The following is a 19,014-nucleotide window of genomic DNA, read 5'->3' on the forward strand; positions in this document are numbered from 1 at the left end:
AGATGACCTGAACCGAAACCAAGAGTCAGCCGCTCAACCAACTGAGCCACCCAGATGCCCCTCTGGCTCTGTTAATAGCATTTTCTTTATTGCTTTTAGGGGTGAGTTGCGGTCACTGACCCCAGAGCTGCGAAGCCAGCAGTTCGGAGGGTGTCAGAGAGGAGAGTGCTCTGTAGCATGTGACTGGAACCTCAATGAGAAACTGAGGAGCAAACATTCCTGAAACTGTACTAGACTTTTTTGGGGAAAATGATTCCGTTTTCAAAAATTCATTTTATTTACCTTTGTAGTTATTATTCAAGTGTTTGAAATAAGAAAACTGTATGGTCTACTAGTTTTTTATGCTTCCCCTGAGTGAGGTTATTAAATTCTTGCTGCTGTATCAGGCCTGCAAGTGCCTCTCTGATTTCTTCAGCAGCCAGCAAGGAGGGTCCAGAAACCGTGATGTCTAGGAGATGCAGAGCAGGGACCTTTGCTTGTCAACAGCCATTCTTAGGCTGTGGGCTGTACCAAACCAGGCGATTTGGCCTGTGGACTGGAGTTTGCCCATCCCTGCTGTGCGGAAAAGATTGAGGTCCACTGCCACTGACTCAGGGTTTGACCTTGAACAAGTTCTTTTAAACCGCCGAGTGTTCTCTTTATGGCAGAGGAGAAGGATAGGTAAATATTAAATAAAACTATCTAATATTGTTGCTTATCCCATGCCATGTGGTATGCTCAAGAAATTATTCATTGAATAGGTTAGTCTTTAAAACCTTCAAGTGAGCTTCCTGAGCCAGATGTGAGACACACAGAGTGATACAAAGTAGCGTGTGATCGAGACCCTTAACCTTCCTTCCAGGCAGGGAGAGGAAGTGTGTACTGTATGTTTGATCCGGAAAGGTGAGTGGCAGAATGGCATGTGAGAGCCATGGAAAAGAAGCAGGGATTAGTCAATCAGAAATCCCTTTGGACCGAAATTGTTGCCCTTTGTTTCTTTTACACCAGGAGGAACCACTGGATGAAAGCTCAGTGAAGAAAATGATCCTTACATTTGAAAAAAGATCATACAAAAACCAAGAGTTGCGGATCAAGTTTCCAGACAACCCAGAGAAGTACGGCTCTGTTTTGGTGACACCCTTTTTCCTCCTACGGGTTGTTTGCTTTTCCTTTCTTTTGCCTGCTTGGCTTTTTGTGATTTGTGCCAGGTGTCCCAGGGCACATGTTTGGGAGGTCACTGGACAGACTCTTAAGGCTCCAGGTCCGTGGTACTGGAGGGCACGCAGCGGGACCAGCAGCAAGGAAAGGCATACCAGGCAGTGTGGAGAATGCACGTGTAGGCTCCCCATGTTTTCTCTCCAAGCGGGTTACGTGCAGACATGTCTCTTTCTCCCAGCAGTGAAAGGCATTAGCCTGTGTGCGCTGCTTCTGTCCAGGGAAGTCCGTTTGAGACTTAGAGTCCAGGATATTTATTGTGAACAGGGTACGGAGGGCTTTGTCAGCAATGACTCCAAACCCTACGCTCCCAGAAGCGAAGCCGACATTCAGTGCTCTGGGTGGACAAAACACCCTTATCACTTAGGGAACCTTTCAAAAGCCAAGTTCCCAGATACCAGCCCAGGACTAGACTCTTCTAAAGAGCAGTCCTGTCCTGTTAACTCTTTTCTGCATTGTTCTTCTCAGGGTGCGAAGAAGACTGCTTATGCCTGTCATTAGTGATCGCTTTACTGTTGAGAAAATGTCAAAGGCTTTGGGGTTAGACAGATACAGGTGTGACTCCCACATGACCTTGAATAAGTCTCTTCTCCTTTCTTAGCCTCAGGTGTCTCATCTGTAGAAAGAAATAATACCTCCTTCCCAGGGTCGTTGTGCAGACTCAGTGACAATAATGGCAAGTGTCTAGCTCAGTGCCTGGCACACCGTAAGTGCTCATCATGTGATCGCTCATGTGACTGTTTACTGTGTACTGTGAGGTGCTTTAAGGAGGAATCCGATGCCTCTCAGGTCATCTGAACAAGTAGTAACATGGAAAGATCTCCTGTTATGTGACCAAGAAAATCAAGGTGTGGAATATGTACAGTATGATTTAGGTAGGGAAAAAATGAATTCTAACTAAAGGGATTTTCATATTTATACAGATTTTAATGTTCTGAATCTCTCTTCCCTCCCTGTCTTTCTGCCTCCCAGGACATAGACTTTTAATGAATCTTAATAGGCCCAAGGCCCCTAGGCAATTAAGAGTTGAATAGTACAGTCTTTGTACTCAAGTTTATAGGTTACTAGGGAGACTGACTATAAACGCAGGGTAGAAGGAAATATACTTTAAAAGAGATACAAGCCGAGTGCTGTGGGGACGTAAAGAAAGAAAGGGAATACCAAGTTGGGGGCTGTTGAGGGCTTCACAGAAGAGGTGGTATTTGAGCTGGGCCTTGAAGAATGAGTTTTACTTTCATAGGCAGAAAGGAATGTGGAAAGGCCTGCCGGGCGTGTTCATTAGCATGAACAAAGAAAGGCACAGAGGTAGCAGAGGGCACCTAGTCCTCCCTACAGCCTAGTGAGGGTAACACTCTCTGCCCTGTAGATGAACAAGGAGGTACAGAGTGGAGAGGTGAGTCCGCACCCAGGCCACAGCCCTCTTTGACAGGAGGGGTGGCTAGATCCAAGCTCAGCCTTCCCAGCACTGGGTCCTGTCAGGTCGTGTGCTGACCTCCACCGCACGGCAGCATCTGTCATACCGCACTCTGCGCGTGCGTTCCATTATACAGGCAACACGCACGCAGATTGTCACTATAAAACACAGCAGCCGTGCATAAGAAGAGTAAAAGTGGAAGTTCTCCTTCACTGCACTGACCCTCTTTCCATTCCGCTACCCAGCAATGGTCTCTGTGAGGATCTTTTTAGATTGTTTTCTGTTCACATATTTACATATGTAATTTTTTCCCTGCCTAAATCACACTGTACTTATTTTGAACCTGTCCGCCCGGATGTATGCTTCTGGTCAGTGGAGAGCAGTGGGTTTCCATGGGTCGCATTCACCACATCTTAGGTGCCACAGATGCTCCAGGGTTAAGGTCTATACGACGGTTTTAAGAAAAATGTTATTTTCTTTAAAAACAACAGCAACAACAATGGTGTTCTCTATTCAGACAAACGTATATGCTATTTTTAGTTTTTAAGTCACAACTTTTGAACTTTTTTTTTCAGGTCCAAACGCAGTTAGGAAACTACATTGTGTTCTAACCTTGAGTTCTTGAATTCTTGCTGGTGCCGTGTCTTTTATAATTCTCTAGACCAGCAAGGTGCAATTAAGATGAAAATTGCTAGCGCATATTTGAATGAAACTTTCCGGTTGAGATCAGAAACGTTCACATTCATTTTCCCATGTATGCAATTGTCATTTTGATTGCGTGCCCCAAAATGCCTCTCTTCATTTGGCCACATTTCAGATTCAGTTGACAGTTCTCCTTCTGCAGCCTCTGCTGTATGCTGGGTGAGCACTCTCCCAGGCGTCACATTGAGCAGAGCATGCTGCTTCGCTAGTAAGTCCTCACTACCCTTCTCTTCGTATGGGCAGAATTACTTAGTTTGATGGTTCTCAAAGTTGTTAGTCTCAGGACCCCTTTGCACTCTTAGATCATTGAGCACCCCAAAGTGCTGATCTTAGGAAATTTTAGAGTATACAAGTGCACATTTCATCAGCCATCAGGGCAGTGATGGCGGCATGTATGTGCTGCCATCTGGAAAACTCCACCATACACTCTTGAGAAAATGAGAGAGAAAAAGGCAAACAATGTTTTGGGTTTACTGTAAAAATAGTTTTGATCCATCTAGACTCCTGGAGGGATCTCTACCCACCTCTTACACCGCCCCCCAAAGCCCCCTGACCACACTTTGAGAATTGCCGACTCATTGGGGTGGAAGAAACATTATGTTCCCTGTGCATCAATAGCTGGTTTTATGATTGCAGGAGGACTCATTGGTTTCTGGTGCTTTTCTGGTATTTTTTTTTTTTTTTACTTTGCTGGTCATTTGCTAATGTTCACTCTTGTGATTGAAGGAGAATGTCCTGCTGGTCTGAAGCAAATGTACGCGGGCAGACTAGCAGAATATTCTTCACACCAGATGGAATCGATGACCCCGTCTCAGCCTGGGTTACTGTTTTTATATGTTCCTCTGTTGCTTTCCATTGACCTCTAACTTGATCCTTTTTTCCAGCTGTGAGTCAGCTGTTCTAAAGGAATACCTAATCCCTAGACAGTCAGTCCTCTATAGATACTGTAGTGTGTGCCCCAATGAGTAGGCTTATTCCTGGTCAGCAAAGAGAGAACATTTTCTTTGTTACAGCAGAGCAGACTTGAGGGTGCCTAGACTTACTGAGCATCTGCTATGTGCCAACTGTCGTTACTCATATTATAGTTATTATCTCTTTTAATCCTCACTATAATTCAGCTAGGAAGTTTAAGGGAGTTGTAGTTTAGAGATAGGCTAGCTAATATTCTCTGCCTCCCTCAACCAGATAGCTTGGGGTCCTGTGCTCTGCATCCTAGTGACAGTTTTCTTGGTCAGCACTGGAGATCCTTACAAGGAATTGCACTGTAAGGGTTGTTAAATTTGTGGCAGACCAGCAGCTCCACGAGGAGAGCTGCTGGGGTTGTCTTGTTGTTTGTTACATCCTCCGTCCCCAGCAGTGACTGGCACCTAGTATGTGCCCTACACGGACTTGTTGACCCACTGCTCTTGGTTACACATCCTATAGAGAGGAGGCCGGGGGTGTGGCCCAGGTCAGTCTCACTCCCAAGTCCAGGCGTTTCCCACTCCAGGTCATTACTTAAGTAACACTGGACCCCAGTGATATTTCTGTGATGTTTCCCTGCTCACAGTTGCCTTTTTGCTTGTTTTGTGTGTTTTGTTTTGATAATTTTATGACTTTCTAAACTTAAAAATTTTGAGTTTAAATAGCTGGGGAGGTGTCTTGGTGGCTCAGTTAAGCGTCCGACTTTGGCTCAGATCATGATCTCATGGCTTGTGAGTTCCAGCCCCGTTTTGGGCTCCATGCTGACAGGGCAGAGCTGCTTGGGATTCCCTCCTCTCTGTCTCTCTGTTTCTCTTTATCTCTCAAAAATACATACACTTAAAAAAAAAGTCTAGCACTATAGCTTAAAAAAGACAACCACTGCATAGTTGGAAGAATTTCCAGGTTGGAAGGGACTGAAAGGTACAATCCATTCTCCCTTCTTCTTGATTTTTTTTTCATATCACTCTTTATTAATTACCCCCAGTGACAAGGATCTAACTTTACAAAGAAACCTGTTTCATCGTTTGGCAACTGTGACTCCTCTAAGACTTCAACTGGGAGTGAAAAAGAATTTCAGCACATTCTCTTATAAGAAGATGTCTCGACTCCTCACAGTCTCAGCTGCTCCCTGGATTAGTTTCCATAGCCCTCCTAAAGAAAGTATGGTTCCTGTAAGAGATGTCATCTGAGGCGCATGGAAACTCTTACCGTATCTTCTCTGAGGCAGGCCGAAACCGCAGCAGCATTATGACAGCCACTTTCCTCCACTCCTTCCTTGGCCGGGCACCTGCCAGATTCCTGTAGTGGAGCAGGGAGTGTGCCCGGTGCTGGGCATCCAGAGATGAAGGAGAAGGAGTTTCTGTCCCAGCAGGACTCTCTCGGTCTGATTTGTGTCGCGGTTACAGTGAACTAAAACCATCAAGTCCTTTCTCCACGTGTGCTCTTACTAAGCTGTATCTTTCTCACTCTGTGCATCTGCCCTGACTTTGTGGTTTGGTGTGGTGCTCCGTGTGGATCCCAGGTGATTTTCCTCCTGTGAGATTTGGCCCGTCTTTACTGCCTGTTAGGAACTTTCTGAATTGGTTCTGTTGTCTGCTGTGTTCATTGTCTCTCTAAGCCTTGTGTTACATGACATTTGTTAAGTTTGTTGTTTCTGTACCTTTACCACCAAGTTCTTCATCAAAAACAAGCCTAAGGATGGAACGGAGCCCTGCAGGTTACTACCAGACACTTGTCTCCGGGCTGACATTCATTCATTGATTATCTCCCAGGTCCCCTAATCATTTCCTTGTACTCAATGTGATGTTTTAGTGCCCTTGCCAGCTCTTCTGGTAAAAATCTTGTGTCACCTTACTCCTTACACATTAGATTTTTTAAAAGTACTCCTGTAAGGCATATAAGCCTTTGAGATTTGCTGAGCCTTTTAGGTTCAGAGATGAGCCAGACCTACTGCCTGATACCTGAATTCTCCACCAGTGCTTCTGAGTCCTGATTCTGATCTGGCTTCCACACGTTAGGTGATAGGGAACCTAGTGATCTAAAAGGTAATCTGTTTGTAAGCGTAGTGGAAGGAACCTTAAAAAAAGTGGTTTGGGGGAGAATCTTGAGAAAAATACTTTTGAAATTGGAATAATAAGCAGGTGAGAATAGATAAGAAAATACTGGAAAAGAAGCAAAACAGAATATTTTACTGTAATGGAGATAAAATTTACTGTAATAATGTGGAAGTGTGGTCCTGGCTCAGAGATTTGTAAACCAATCACTGAGATGGAGTGAATAGCCCATGAAAAGGTTAGCATACACATTAAAATTTAGTGTATGATAAAAGTGGCATTTCTTCACATCTGTGGAAAAAGGATAGATTATGGTGTTGGGACAATTGGACAGACATTAGCAGTAGATAAAGTTAGATCTTTGCCCGAGGTTCATAAGCTAAAGTATATCTCAGAATCATATACTCCTCAACATTTAAATGTGTATAAACATAAAAGTAGTATATCATAAAATATATTAGATCTTAGCATGGGAAAAAAACCTTGCTCAGGATACATGTAAAATAGAGTTCATAAAGAAAACGATTTGATGATTTAGACTTTTAAAAACTTTTTAATTTTTTTTAATGTTTATTTTTGAGAGAGATTGAGAGCACAGGCTGGGGAGGGGCAGAAAGAGGGAGACACAGAATCGGAAGCAGGCTCCAGGCTCTGAGCTGTCAACACAGAGCATGACGTGGGGCTCAAACTCCCAAACCACGAGTTCATGACTTGAGCTGAAGTCGGATGCTTCACTGGCCAAGCCACCCAGGTGCCCCTAAAAACTTTGATGTTAAAAAGCACAATGTGCAAATTAAAGGCAGATATCTTTTACTTGTTTATTTATTTATTTATTTATTTTTTGCAACATGTAACAGAGGTTCATTTCTTTAATATAGAATGCTTACAAATCGATCAATAAGATGAGTACCTGATATAAAAATGATCAAAGAAGAAATACAACTAGTAAACATTAACACATTTTTAACTATTTTAGTATCAGAAATGCAAAATAAAAAATAAGTTATGTTTCTCATCTCAAATTGGAGGAGATTTTAAATCCGATAGTCATTTTGAGGAGGGTGGGGGGACCAGGCACTTGACATACTGTCGGTACCTTTCCAGCAGGCTGTAGCAAACTCTGTTACATTATGCATACTCTCGGACTGGGCACCTTCCTGGGAGTTTATCCTAACACAATAATTATGAATGCATGCCATCTTTGTGTCATTTGTTGTAAGGGAGAAGATTGGAAATGATCTGAATGTCTGGCAAAGGGGGTTGGTAAAATAAATTTTGATAGATCCATACAAGGGAGTACCAGGTAGCTTTTTCTAAAAGGTATTACTTAGAATAAGGATTTCAGATGGCTTCATCCCCTACACCCGCACGGGGATGGATTGCTGGTGTCTTTTTGGAGCGCTGTGTTGAGAAGGATTCTAAAGCCATGTCTGGCTGGGCTCAGAGAGGGATTTGCCGTGGGAGAAGTACTGACAGCGTCAGATACTGGCTTTCCTGGTGCAGAAGAATGTTTAATGATAAGGGAGAATGTTCAGCCTGTGTTAACAACAACAGCGAAAATTGAATATAGAACCATATACTATGTAGGCTACTTTTGGGGAAGAAGAGGCTAGGAGTTAAGAAAAATTACTTAAACCTACAGAGTGTTAGCAGTGGTTATTTCTGGTCAGTGAGATAATAGGTGGTTTCTGTCACTTTCTGAAGGCTTGTCTTTCTTTTCCCAGTTTTTTTATAAAAAGTAGTATTTTATAATTGGGAAAAAATATATAAATGTTATGATTAAAAATAGTAATGGGAAAAAAATGGTAGCGGATTTTGTCTGAAATACAAGCATGTTTTAAAGAACTGTAGGCTCCAGATTTTGTTCCTTACAGAATCCAGATTTCTGGAGAGGTGGCATGTGCCCAGCCCCTCCGGCATCTGAATGAGGCAGGTATGACTTCAAAAGTCCCTGCTTCTGTTCCTTTTCTTTATGGCCTCAGTTTAATTAAGCAGGCATCGGTGGATATATAGAGACAACAGATGTAATTCTAGAAGGGAAGATAGACATATTATATTAATAATAGTAGTAACTGGAAAAGAAGAAATGAGCAAACATATAGTGCTTTTTATATGCCAGACATTTTTTCTTAAGTGTTAAAATTTTTTTTTAATGTTTATTTATTTTTGAGAGAGAGAGCAAGAGAGACAGAGTGCGAGCCAGGGAGGGGCAAAGAGAGAGGGAGACACAGAATGAGAAGCAGGCTCCAGGCTCTGAGCTGTCAGCACAGAGCCCGACGCAGGGCTTGAACCCACGGACTGTGAGATCATGACCTGAGACAGACTCAGACGCTTAACTAACTGAGCTACCCAGGTGCACCTTAAGTGTTTTATATGTACTTATTCACTTACTTTTTACAGGGACCCTATGAGATAGGTAGCTATCGTCTTATTTACACGTGAGAAACTGAGGCACAGAGAAGTGAAGTAAGTGGCTAAATCAGGCTCAGACCCAGGCAGCCTGACCCCAGAGTCTAGAGCTGCTGCCCCTCCATCACTGTCAATCAGGTGTTGTTCAGTTGCTTTACACGGATTGGCTTCCTTCCTCCTCGGAACAAACCTTCCTGTCTTGTTCATCAAAGGCTTAGTGGACATTTTGTATACGTCAAACACTGGGGGAGGGCAGGGAGAGGCGAGTGCAGAAGAGTTTTGTTCTTAGCGCCTGGGCATAGGTTTGTGGAAAGGTTCAGGTGTGAAAATGTGAATGGAGTATTGTGCTATGTAAGGTGTGGTGGTGATTACAGGGTGCCAGAGACTGGATCTGCTTTACTCTGGGATCTGCCCCCTAATCAGTGTACTGAAGGCGGGGCTTTGGAGGAAGGGAGGGTAGTTTTGGATGGACGCAGAATCTCAGTATTTTCCTTCGGGTGAGGGGAATAATTGGCCCTTGATCTGAAGCGGCCGGTAAGAGAAACTTCTGCTGGATGAGAGGGATAACCGTGCCAGAGCAGCACAGTGGATGGCCACACCAAGTGGTAATGGTAGCTCACCCACAGGACCGCTGGGCGGGTCATTCGATGCTGCAGAATATGCTTCAGGAGCCTTTAGTCTAAAAGGCAACTTGTGACCACAAGAATAAAGGGAGCCCTATAATGAGATCTGAATCCAAGATTGATTTTTGTAATGAGGAAATCGATTTCTCAAGGAAATTGTGTGACAGTGTGATGTTTGGATGAGTGTACTTCCTGGTTGGTCTGTTGCAGACGCTTTGACAGATTGTCTCTGTCTGGATTATGTTGTTGTTTGGTCCTCAGTGCTTCCCTTTCACTGATGCTGTCTTGTTTTCCTCTCCTAGGTTTATGGAATCCGAGCTGGACCTAAATGACATCATTCAGGAGATGCACGTGGTGGCTACTATGCCAGACCTATACCACTTGCTGGTGGAGCTGAATGCCGTGCAGTCTCTTCTAGGGCTACTTGGACACGATAATACAGATATCCTTTCCGATCTGTCCTCAGTATGAAGGCGCACACGGTGGGGGAACGCTGTTTACTCTCTCCTGTGTCTGCCTTTGCTGATGTCTACTGTCATGTCTGGTGTTCTCTTTCCATTCTGATTATCTCCAGTCCTGTAACACGTGCTGCTCTTTACTCATTTGAAAACCTGTTGTTTTTTTGTTTTTTTTTTCATCTATGAATAATTCTTGGGCAGTCCTTAATTGTCCTGTTGTCTCTTACTAGTGCTGGGATTCATCATGATATATCTGTTCATACCTTAATAACATTAATTTCTCAGGATCTTGATTTCCAGGCCCATGACAGTGGCAAGGCCAGATAGGATTTGAATCTGTCAATCTAGACACCACTCTGCTAACAGACGGCCCAGTGGAGTTGAGATAACAGGAGGCAGTGAACCACGGTAGGAAGCACATTGGAATGTTTAGGAAGACAGGGATTTTCACCTCTTTTGTCCACTGCTGCATTCCCTATTCCTTAAAATAAGGCTCAGTGCACAGAAACACTTACTATTTGCTGAATGAGCGTTAGACCTAAACAGATGATCTTGGTTGGGCCCCCAGCTTCATTTCTTGTGTGAAATTTGATGCCCCTCCAGCCCTCACTATTGTCACATCTGCAGAAGTGGAGTTAATAACTTTTGCCTTTCAGTGTTACCGAGAGTATTAAAGGAGATGATGGTCAAGACTAAGCAATTTCCGATACACAGTAGGCACTTAATAGATGTTACTTTTAACTGAATCTGAACTGTGACTTCCAAAACCATTTTATACTTTGTCTTTGCTCTCAGATGTGCATCAGCTTTCTGCAGACGGTTTTTGATGTGCCTGTGGTCGGGGATATGTTCATTAAAGTAAATTCTCTTCCAATAGTTGTTCTGTTTGAATCCAGATTTCCGAAGGAACGAGACAAATGTAGTTAGTCTGCCTGAGTGATATTCACGGGGAATCTGCTGCTGCTTCATGTTATTTTCATCTTTCTGGTAATCTCTCTCCTGAGAGCATGTCTGACTAGGTTCTTTCCTGCCTGATATTTCTCATAGAAATAAATCAGGGAATAATTTTAATGCAGACTTCTTGAAGGGTGATCTTAGGCCATTTCTGATACTTCATGTAGTGTTTGAGACTATTAAGAATCACTCTGTGAGTCCCCAGATTGATGAGTGGGTTCCCCAGGGTTTCCTGCTGGGTCATGGGCTGTACGAGAACCCTTGTCAATTAGCTCATTTCTGGGTGAGCTCAGTATAGGGTCTCATGAAGTCATTCAGTAGACATGCGTTGAGTGCTTTATTATGTACCAGGCAAAGTACTAGACTCCAAGGAACCGTGGACTGGATTCTCAAGCAGCATCAGTCAAGAAACACATTATTTGGCTATCTACCACCTGATCAGTCCTATTCAAATGCTAACTAGTCCTCACAGTGTTGGTAAGGTGTTGGTGAGGGAGCATTCTAGTTGTGACTTCACATCTTAATTCACCTACAGAATGGTAGATTTTCTGAATCCAAACAGACCTTAGAGATGACTTAGCCCAGTGCCGCCTTCATTTCTTTAGTGATGAATCTAAGGCCCAAATGTTGGACGGCTACCCGTTGAGGCTGAGACTGGTGCTCTAGGCCCCTGATGCCTGGCCCAGTGCCCTCTCCAGCGCCCTGAGTCCTCTCCCCATATGACCTGCCACGTCGCTGACGGCCTCGCCCAGTCATCTGCTCCCTGGTGCCTTCACACACGCAGCACTAAGTCTGTCTCTGCAGACACGGCCCTCGTTCTTCTTTCTCTCCCTAGCTCCAAGTACTAGTAGCAGCCTTCCGAGATGCTGATTCACCAGCCCGGTTCCTGCTGGGGAGAAGACTGACATGAGAAGTGCTGTTTGACATCGGCATGCTTGCGGAAGGCAAGGGCACAGATGTTCCGAGTTGTTAAGTTCTGGTCTTTAAAAAGGAAAAAAAACAAGTCCCCCCCATAATAACTTTGACAGATTGCCATTTCCCTCCTGTTTTCTTGAGAGCTAAACTGCGTTTTTTTCCCTTCCCCTCTAGTGTGCCAACCTTCACCCTACTGCCCTAATGATATTTTTTTAATCTGATTTTTAATTATGCCCTACCTCAAATTTAAAGCGCATTTGAAATTTTTTTAATTACCTAATTTTAATTAGCTGAAGCAATTAGGGGAAATGTCATCCTCCTCAAAGTACAGTTTTTCTTGAAAGTGGATTCAGTAAAGGGTAGGCCCTCTTGACTTGCAACTGACACATCCTCTCCCCTTTCGGGACGTGGGTGTCCCCATAGCATTGCACTCTGCGTCTTGTCTTATCTGCGATCTAGAATGGAGATTTTTCATCAGGGGACGCTTGTTAACAATTTACTGTTGTCCAGTTGTAACTGCCCGAAACACCTTACCGTGAATGAACAATTTCATGGCAGTCATGACTTAGATTTTTCGTTGTTTTTAACTCTTCATTTATCAACCAGGACCATACGTGGCTGGTCATGCTCCCCGCAAGTTCAGGTCACTTTTGCCTTTGTCCTTCTCCAAGAAAACATAAACTATAGGGGTTTTAATTGGCTCAGAGGCTGGTTTGTTGTCACCTTAAGAGGCAGGGGATGCCAGAAAACAGCTTGTGCCTCGTCCTTTCAACCGTGAGAGAGGCAGCTTCCGAGTTTATTCTGGCGCTCCGCATCAGTGCTGCTGCTGAGGGCTTGTCAGTGCTTCTGGGTCCCTGGCTCCCCACTGTGAGGCTGCGGAAAATTCTGGTCTGTGAAGAGCACCTCTGGGGGCGAGGGGCTGAGAGGCGGGACACACCCCTCACACAGCTTTGTGGAGAGTCGGGGAATGTGTTGGAAGGGAACACCAGGTAGGATCCAACGGCTGCCGCTGCCTTTTAGAATTACTGCCTTTTCCTTTGAAGTAAGTCATTTCAGTATGTTTAGAACCCCTTTTTTTGTGAACCTTTTGGAGTGTTTCTACAGAATCATAAAATCAAAGGGGCATTTAAAGATACTTTCTTAAGGTACTGCAAAACAGTTTTTGTGGCCCAGTGTAAGCCATACTTACTCATTTTGCCTAAAGGAACCAGGAAGAATGAAACAAGGGGAAGATAAAAACCCCAGATGGTGGCTCATCACCCCTTTTACCACCACCAACAAAAAACTAAGTCACCAGGGCCCCACATCCATAAATTTCCTATTGTCATGTGTCATTAGCTGTGTTCTCAACTTGAGTGACAACTCAGTGCTGTCCTTTCTAAAGCCCTTATGGTAGATCACGCTGGCTGTTACTGGGTTTCTCCTTTTTGTGCTAAGCCCTGTTGGGTGCTATTGGGGAAACAAGAAATAATAACTCCAGTCGATAACAAAAACACCTACTCACTTACAAGTTACTTACTATGCATGGGAAGTGCCCTTGGAGGATTATGCTCGGGAAATGCCATTGGAGTTCTGAGGTGTGAGTCATTTCTGGCTTGGGGGTGATTAGGGAATTGGGTATTGGAGATGGGTAAGCTTTTGACAGATGTGGAGATGAGAGCGTGTTTCACGTTTATTTTCATGGTCTGTACCTTGGCAGTGGAAATTGCCATTCCTCACATGCTGGGAGTGGACGTGCTCATGTAGTCACTAGAAACTTACCAGGGTGTCAGGCTCATGACTTCCCTCTTCCCCTCCACCTCTCCCCCCAACACAACTACTACTTCCCTGGTAAGTGCTCTGTTCTTTAATACGTGTATATATATATAGAGAGAGAGAGAGTAAACCACGTTTATTCAAAGTCTGCTTTCTCTCCACCTGTTTGTGATTCAGAAAAATAGGGTCTCATTGTAATGTTGACCTCAGGCATTATTACAGTGAGTTGCATGCTAATATGCAGGAAGGGAGAGACTTGTTATTGAGGAGATCCTTGGTGCTGATGGGACAGCTTTTTTTTTTTTGGTCTGGGGTAATTTTACGGAGCGGTTGTTAGCACTATTCTTTCCTAAATTCCTGCTTAGTTTTTGTAGACTGTAGAAAGCCAGGAAGACCTGGAAAGTTATCTTGTTGGATTTTGTGAGGAATTACTGTGGGAACTGGAAACTAAAGAGCAGACAGTTTTTTTTAGACCAGCGGGGATCAATTGAACTTGAGCAGTTTGGGTCTGAGAAAGCCAAAGTAGCACAAACTGACTGCAACACACCATATTATCCCCAAGGGTGTGTGCAGCAGTGAGGGGGGCTGTGTGCTAGGGCCCCCGTGTTAATGAGCAGGAATAGGGCTGAGAAGGGTTTGAGCCTCTTTGGGCTTTCTTCTAATTGGATTGGGAGGGAGTCGGCTGCTGCTCGAGTGCCTTTCTGCAAGCGCTGTCTAACAAGACGTGCATATCTTGAGCTGTTGTTTTGCTGGGAGCTATTCTCATCTTGATATTTCCAGAATCAAAACTGCACTGAAAGGAAGGTACTGACATTGTCTGATAATCTGCACTGATCAGCCTCCCATTGTTTGGAGTCACTTAAATATGCGCCAAAGAAAGTCAGGTTAGGTGAGAAGTGCTGAAGTGGCAATCTAGGAAAAGGACCTCTCAGTGTAACTTTTGATCTTGTTTATGAGTTTTAGGTGAATTCCTTGCCCCTGAACGACGTGGGTGGTGGTAGCCTGCTTTGGGCATCTCCCCTGTGGCATAATAGTGCCCATTAGTATTTAGCAGGTCCTTACTGCATCTTGAATGAGCACATTTTCTCCCTCATATTAGTTTGATCTAGGATTGGGAGAAAATTAAGAGTCCAGATTTATTCTAGGTCGTTCTGTGCCAACTATTTTAAAAGGAGAGAAAGGTGATTTTGTCTGTGTTTTGAAACTCATCTGCATTAATTGATTCATATTTCACTGTCCTAGTCTAGGAATAGAAGAAAAAATTTTTTTAAATAAAAACCCACATTTGTTCCATTACATCAGTTATATACTCTGAATCTATACTGTCCTGGTTCATTTTTCTTAAGGAGTCCTTTTTGAAATGACTTTTTAAAAAAAGCCATCTGCTTACTACCATCTTGTTCTTATCTTTTTTTTTTTTAAATAACTTTTCTCCTTATGGACCAATCTCATTGGAGATTAATGGGATTCATGCTCAGTTTCTGTACCAAAACTACATGGATCACACCAACAAAAACGGAAGTAGATACCCCTCTTTTTCCAAGAGCTGCGGTATTAGGGACCGTTTTGTGCCCAGCTGGTCTTCTCTCCTTCACCTCTTATTACTCTAGCTTATTGCCCCAGCAGTGGACAGGTGCAGAGGGAGTGTGTGGGGCGGCCTTTCTACTCGACATGACAAAATAGGCTATCAAAAACTGTGTTTTAGTAATTCACAGAGAGACAGGCTCTCTGTTTTCCTGTTATACTTGGACGGGAGAGCCTTTTACCTTGTGAAATGAAATTGTAACTACAGTGGAAAACCTATCACCCATGCCCAGAGTCGGCCTGTGAAGAAATGCTGGATGGGTGGCAGACCACATGCTGAATTTTCTCCTCCCAACTGAGAGTCTGCCTGTCTGTCTTTAGTTCCGGTTTTCATCCCACTTTCTGGTCTTCAGATGACCTCTGTCTTCCGGGTCATACCACATTTCCGTGGAGGTGATGATTACAATTACGGACTCGTTACTGCCTTGCCGAAATGTTATTTGGTGAAAGTTAGGGATTTATGTAAAATCAGTGAGTGGTGGAATTGATAAGATGGTCACCAGACCTGGTAGCTGGTAACTAACTGGTTTCGTGTTTGACTTCTCAGCTGAGGTAGGAGAGAGTAGGCAGGGAAGTCACTACTGGAACATTTTTAGAAATGACTTTTCTTGGTAAAAGTTAGACGTTTATCCTGTCCTATATAAAACCACCACCATTGTCAACTTTTTTTTCCTTTTTTAAAAAGGTTCCTAGGTTTAACGTGACACATTTGTGAGCATGATATAAGGCTAATCAAAGAAAAATATGATACCTGGCCCTCAAGACCTTAGAGGCTGAAAAAGGACTTGATCAATCTGAATGTAGCATAGCTGAAATATAAAGTTAGATCTTCCAACCTAGTGTGACCCAGAAAGGGGGACCATGCTGTCGTTAGCTTACATTTTAGATTTTAGAGCCTTCGGGGAAACGTGAAGGCAGCAGTGAGGGGTTTGGCCATTCTGTGAGAAGACTTGACTAATGGTCTTTATTATAAAACACTCTCATATTTTCTTAGTACTTTGATTTACCTGGCCTTCGATGTACATGCCCTTACTTGTTCCTTCTAGCTACTCAGAGAGATGGGCGGGGCAGAGACCATTTACCACCATTTTCTAGGCGAGGAAACTAAGCTGTAAGGAAATAAAGGGGCTTGAACGAGACTACATGGCTAGTGATAATTTGGGGGTAATTCAGTTCACTAAAGATGTGAAGCAAGGATGAATATGACATGACCCCTGACCTCATGTTTGCCCTGACTCTTTGTCTCTTGTTCTTTCATGCGTCCCCACCTGTCTCTTGGGAGGCTATTGTTTAATTAACATCGTCACATACTAGTTAATAAATAGTTATGCATGGTGTTATTCAAGGGATGTGATGATAGTACTTAACACATGCCTGATTTAGATTTTCTATTTTGTTGGTTTTTTTTTTTTTTTTTTTTTTGCCTTTTTTTTTTTTTTTTTTTTTTTTTTTTTTTTTTTTTTTTTTTTTTTTTTTTTGCCTGATTTCATATTCCTGCTTATAGACATCTGACTCTACAGTGGATGGATGGACGGGTGGATGGATGAATAGATAGATAGATAGATAGATCAAATGTGATGCGTATTAAATAAGCATGTGAATAGATAGTACGATTTTTACGCCACAGATGTAAGAATTTTTCTAGAGAATATATTTGGGAGTTTCTTAGGTGAGGAGGATGAAGGGGAGTTTTCAACATCTTGTTTTTTCCTGACACTTTTAATAATTTTTGGTGGAAATACATGACAGTTCTTTGTCTTTACAGTAGGATCAGTAGCTAGAATTTGCCTGAACTTAGCCCTGTTTAAACCTGGCGTTCATAATAACGCACAGGGGAATTATGAAGTGTCGTGGCAAAAACATCATTTTGGGAACCAGATGGACCTAACATTCTCCCTTACTGGCACAGTGACCTTTTAGCTAAGTTACTTAACCACTTGGAGCTTTAGCTTGCTTATCTGTAAAATGGGGATATCATACTTAACAATGCTGTTGTGAGAATTCGGTAGCACAGTGCTTAGCAAAATGATGACTCTCAGACATGGTGGTTATTACGGTGGTGACCACTGCAGTCTTCACTCCAAACTCCTCCAGTCGGGTGGTGCCGGGCTTTCTAGGGGTTCATTTGGTAGCCGGTTTTTGCTTTTTAGAATTAATTCAGTTTGGGGTGCCTGGGTGGCTCAAGTTGGTTAAGCCTCTGACTTCAGCTCAGGTCATGATCTCACAGTTCGTGGGTTTGAGCCCTGCATTGGACTCTGTGCTGACAGCTCAGAGCCTGGAACCTGTTTCAGATTCTGTATCTCCCTCTCTCTCTCTGACCCTCCCCTGCTCATGCATGAGCGCTCTCTCGCTCTCTCTCTCAGAAATAAATAAAACTTAAAAGAATTAATTCAGTCGACTTCCATATTTTGGTTTACTGTATGTCAGGTATGATAAGGTGGTCTTCTGTGTCACCTGCTTTCTGGTTACTTTGTTAATGGAGACTAGACACCTAAAGGAGTTTTGTCCAAAGACCTTTAAGCTCTGGCACATAGTAAGTTTTGTACCACTCTGGTGTTTGGGGTAAATATCACTTTAAAATTTTTTTTTTAATGTTTTATTTATTTCGGAGAGAGAGAGAGACAGCGTGAGCAGGGGAGGGTCAGAGAGAGACGGAGATACAAAATCTGAAACAGGCTCCAGGCTCTGAGCTAGCTGTCAGCACAGAGCCCGACGCGGGGCTCGAACCCATGAACCATGAGATCATGACCTGAGCCGAAGTCGGAGGCTTAACCAACTGAGCCACCCAGGCGCCCCTGGGGTAAATATCACTTTCAAGAGTGAAAGAAGACACAGCTTACTTACTTATGCATGACGGTTGCCTGGTCCTTATTCGTGAATAAAACCAACCTTCCAATAGCTTTTCTTTCAGCAGAAGATGTTCATAAAATGCCTGGAATGTCAGTTGGCAGTTAGCAAGTCCTATCATTCTTGTTACTGTGACCTGTGTCTTTCCTTTTATTTTTTTCTTTCTAGTTCTAGTGAAACTGCCCTGCTTCTGACCTTGTGTTGCTCTGGACTCTTGTGTGTGGTGTCTTCTCCTCCAGACCTGGCTCCCTGCCCAGCCCTCACCCTCCAGCTACCTGCTCATCCTGCCTTCTGCCCATCCCCGCGCCCGGCACTCAGTGCTTTAGTGCCCCCTGCACACAGCTGTTAGCTATTATTCTTCCAAAATACTATTTCCTTCATATAATTCTAGTTCTGACTTTCTCTCTTCTCTCCCTCTCTTCTGTCCTCCCCTCCCTCCCCTTTCTTCTCCCTTCATGGGCCTTTGTGTATTCCAGTCTCTGCTTTTACCCCTGTGCCTTTGCTTTCTGGCCCCTCTGCCCTCAACATTTTTAGTTACCTGTTTTCTGACCAGCCTACTAGCAGAGCATTCCTGATTTCCAAGTTCCATTTGATGGCCCCCCTTTCAGGACATCTGTATTCCTCATTTGTTGCACGTTGGCAGTTGCCTGTGGTGTACAATTTTTTAAATGTCTCTGATTATTGAACTTCCACTTTTTGTGGAGGAAGAAACTGAGGCCCAGAGTGGATCATGGATTTGCCTTTGTCACCATCGCAGTGCTTTCTTCTTCACAGAAATGCAGGTCGTCTCTGTGTGTGAGAGAGTTTCCAGGGCGAGGGAAGGGAGACTTCCTTTATTTAGTTCTGCCTTCCAGTTTCCAGACATACCTCTTTTTTTCCCTCTTGCATGTTTCTCTCTTTCATGTATATTTTCCTCCTTGTATTTTTGCTGTTGCTTTGTTTACTTCTCTTTGTTCTGCCTTTTATGTCCACGGCAGCTCAGTGTTTGAGGGGAGGGAGCCTCAAGCGGGGGTGTGTGGCTCAGTCCAGCCTAAAGCCTTCCATCTGCGTCTGAAACTGATGGTGCCATGGCCTGCTCTCTACAGCCTCTTGGTAGATGCCAGCCATCTCATCTCAGAAATCATTACTGCCTTCGAAGGTGA

At 43.6% G+C, this 19,014-nt stretch overlaps 1 protein-coding gene across 1 annotated transcript in view; it reads left to right on the forward strand.

The window, feature by feature from the left end:
• CTNNBL1 (catenin beta like 1) overlaps positions 1–19,014 on the forward strand; it is a 162,568-nt gene that overhangs the window by 35,716 nt on the left and 107,838 nt on the right. Inside the window, exons 3-4 of the mRNA XM_039227069.1 lie at positions 988–1,094; positions 9,662–9,801. Coding sequence (XP_039083000.1) covers positions 988–1,094; positions 9,662–9,801 — 247 coding nt within the window. The remainder of the gene's footprint in view (positions 1–987; positions 1,095–9,661; positions 9,802–19,014) is intronic.

The sequence above is a fragment of the Hyaena hyaena genome, unplaced genomic scaffold (genome assembly GCF_003009895.1).
Source record: "Hyaena hyaena isolate Hyena2069 unplaced genomic scaffold, ASM300989v1 scaffold_25, whole genome shotgun sequence".
NCBI lineage: Eukaryota > Metazoa > Chordata > Mammalia > Carnivora > Hyaenidae > Hyaena > Hyaena hyaena.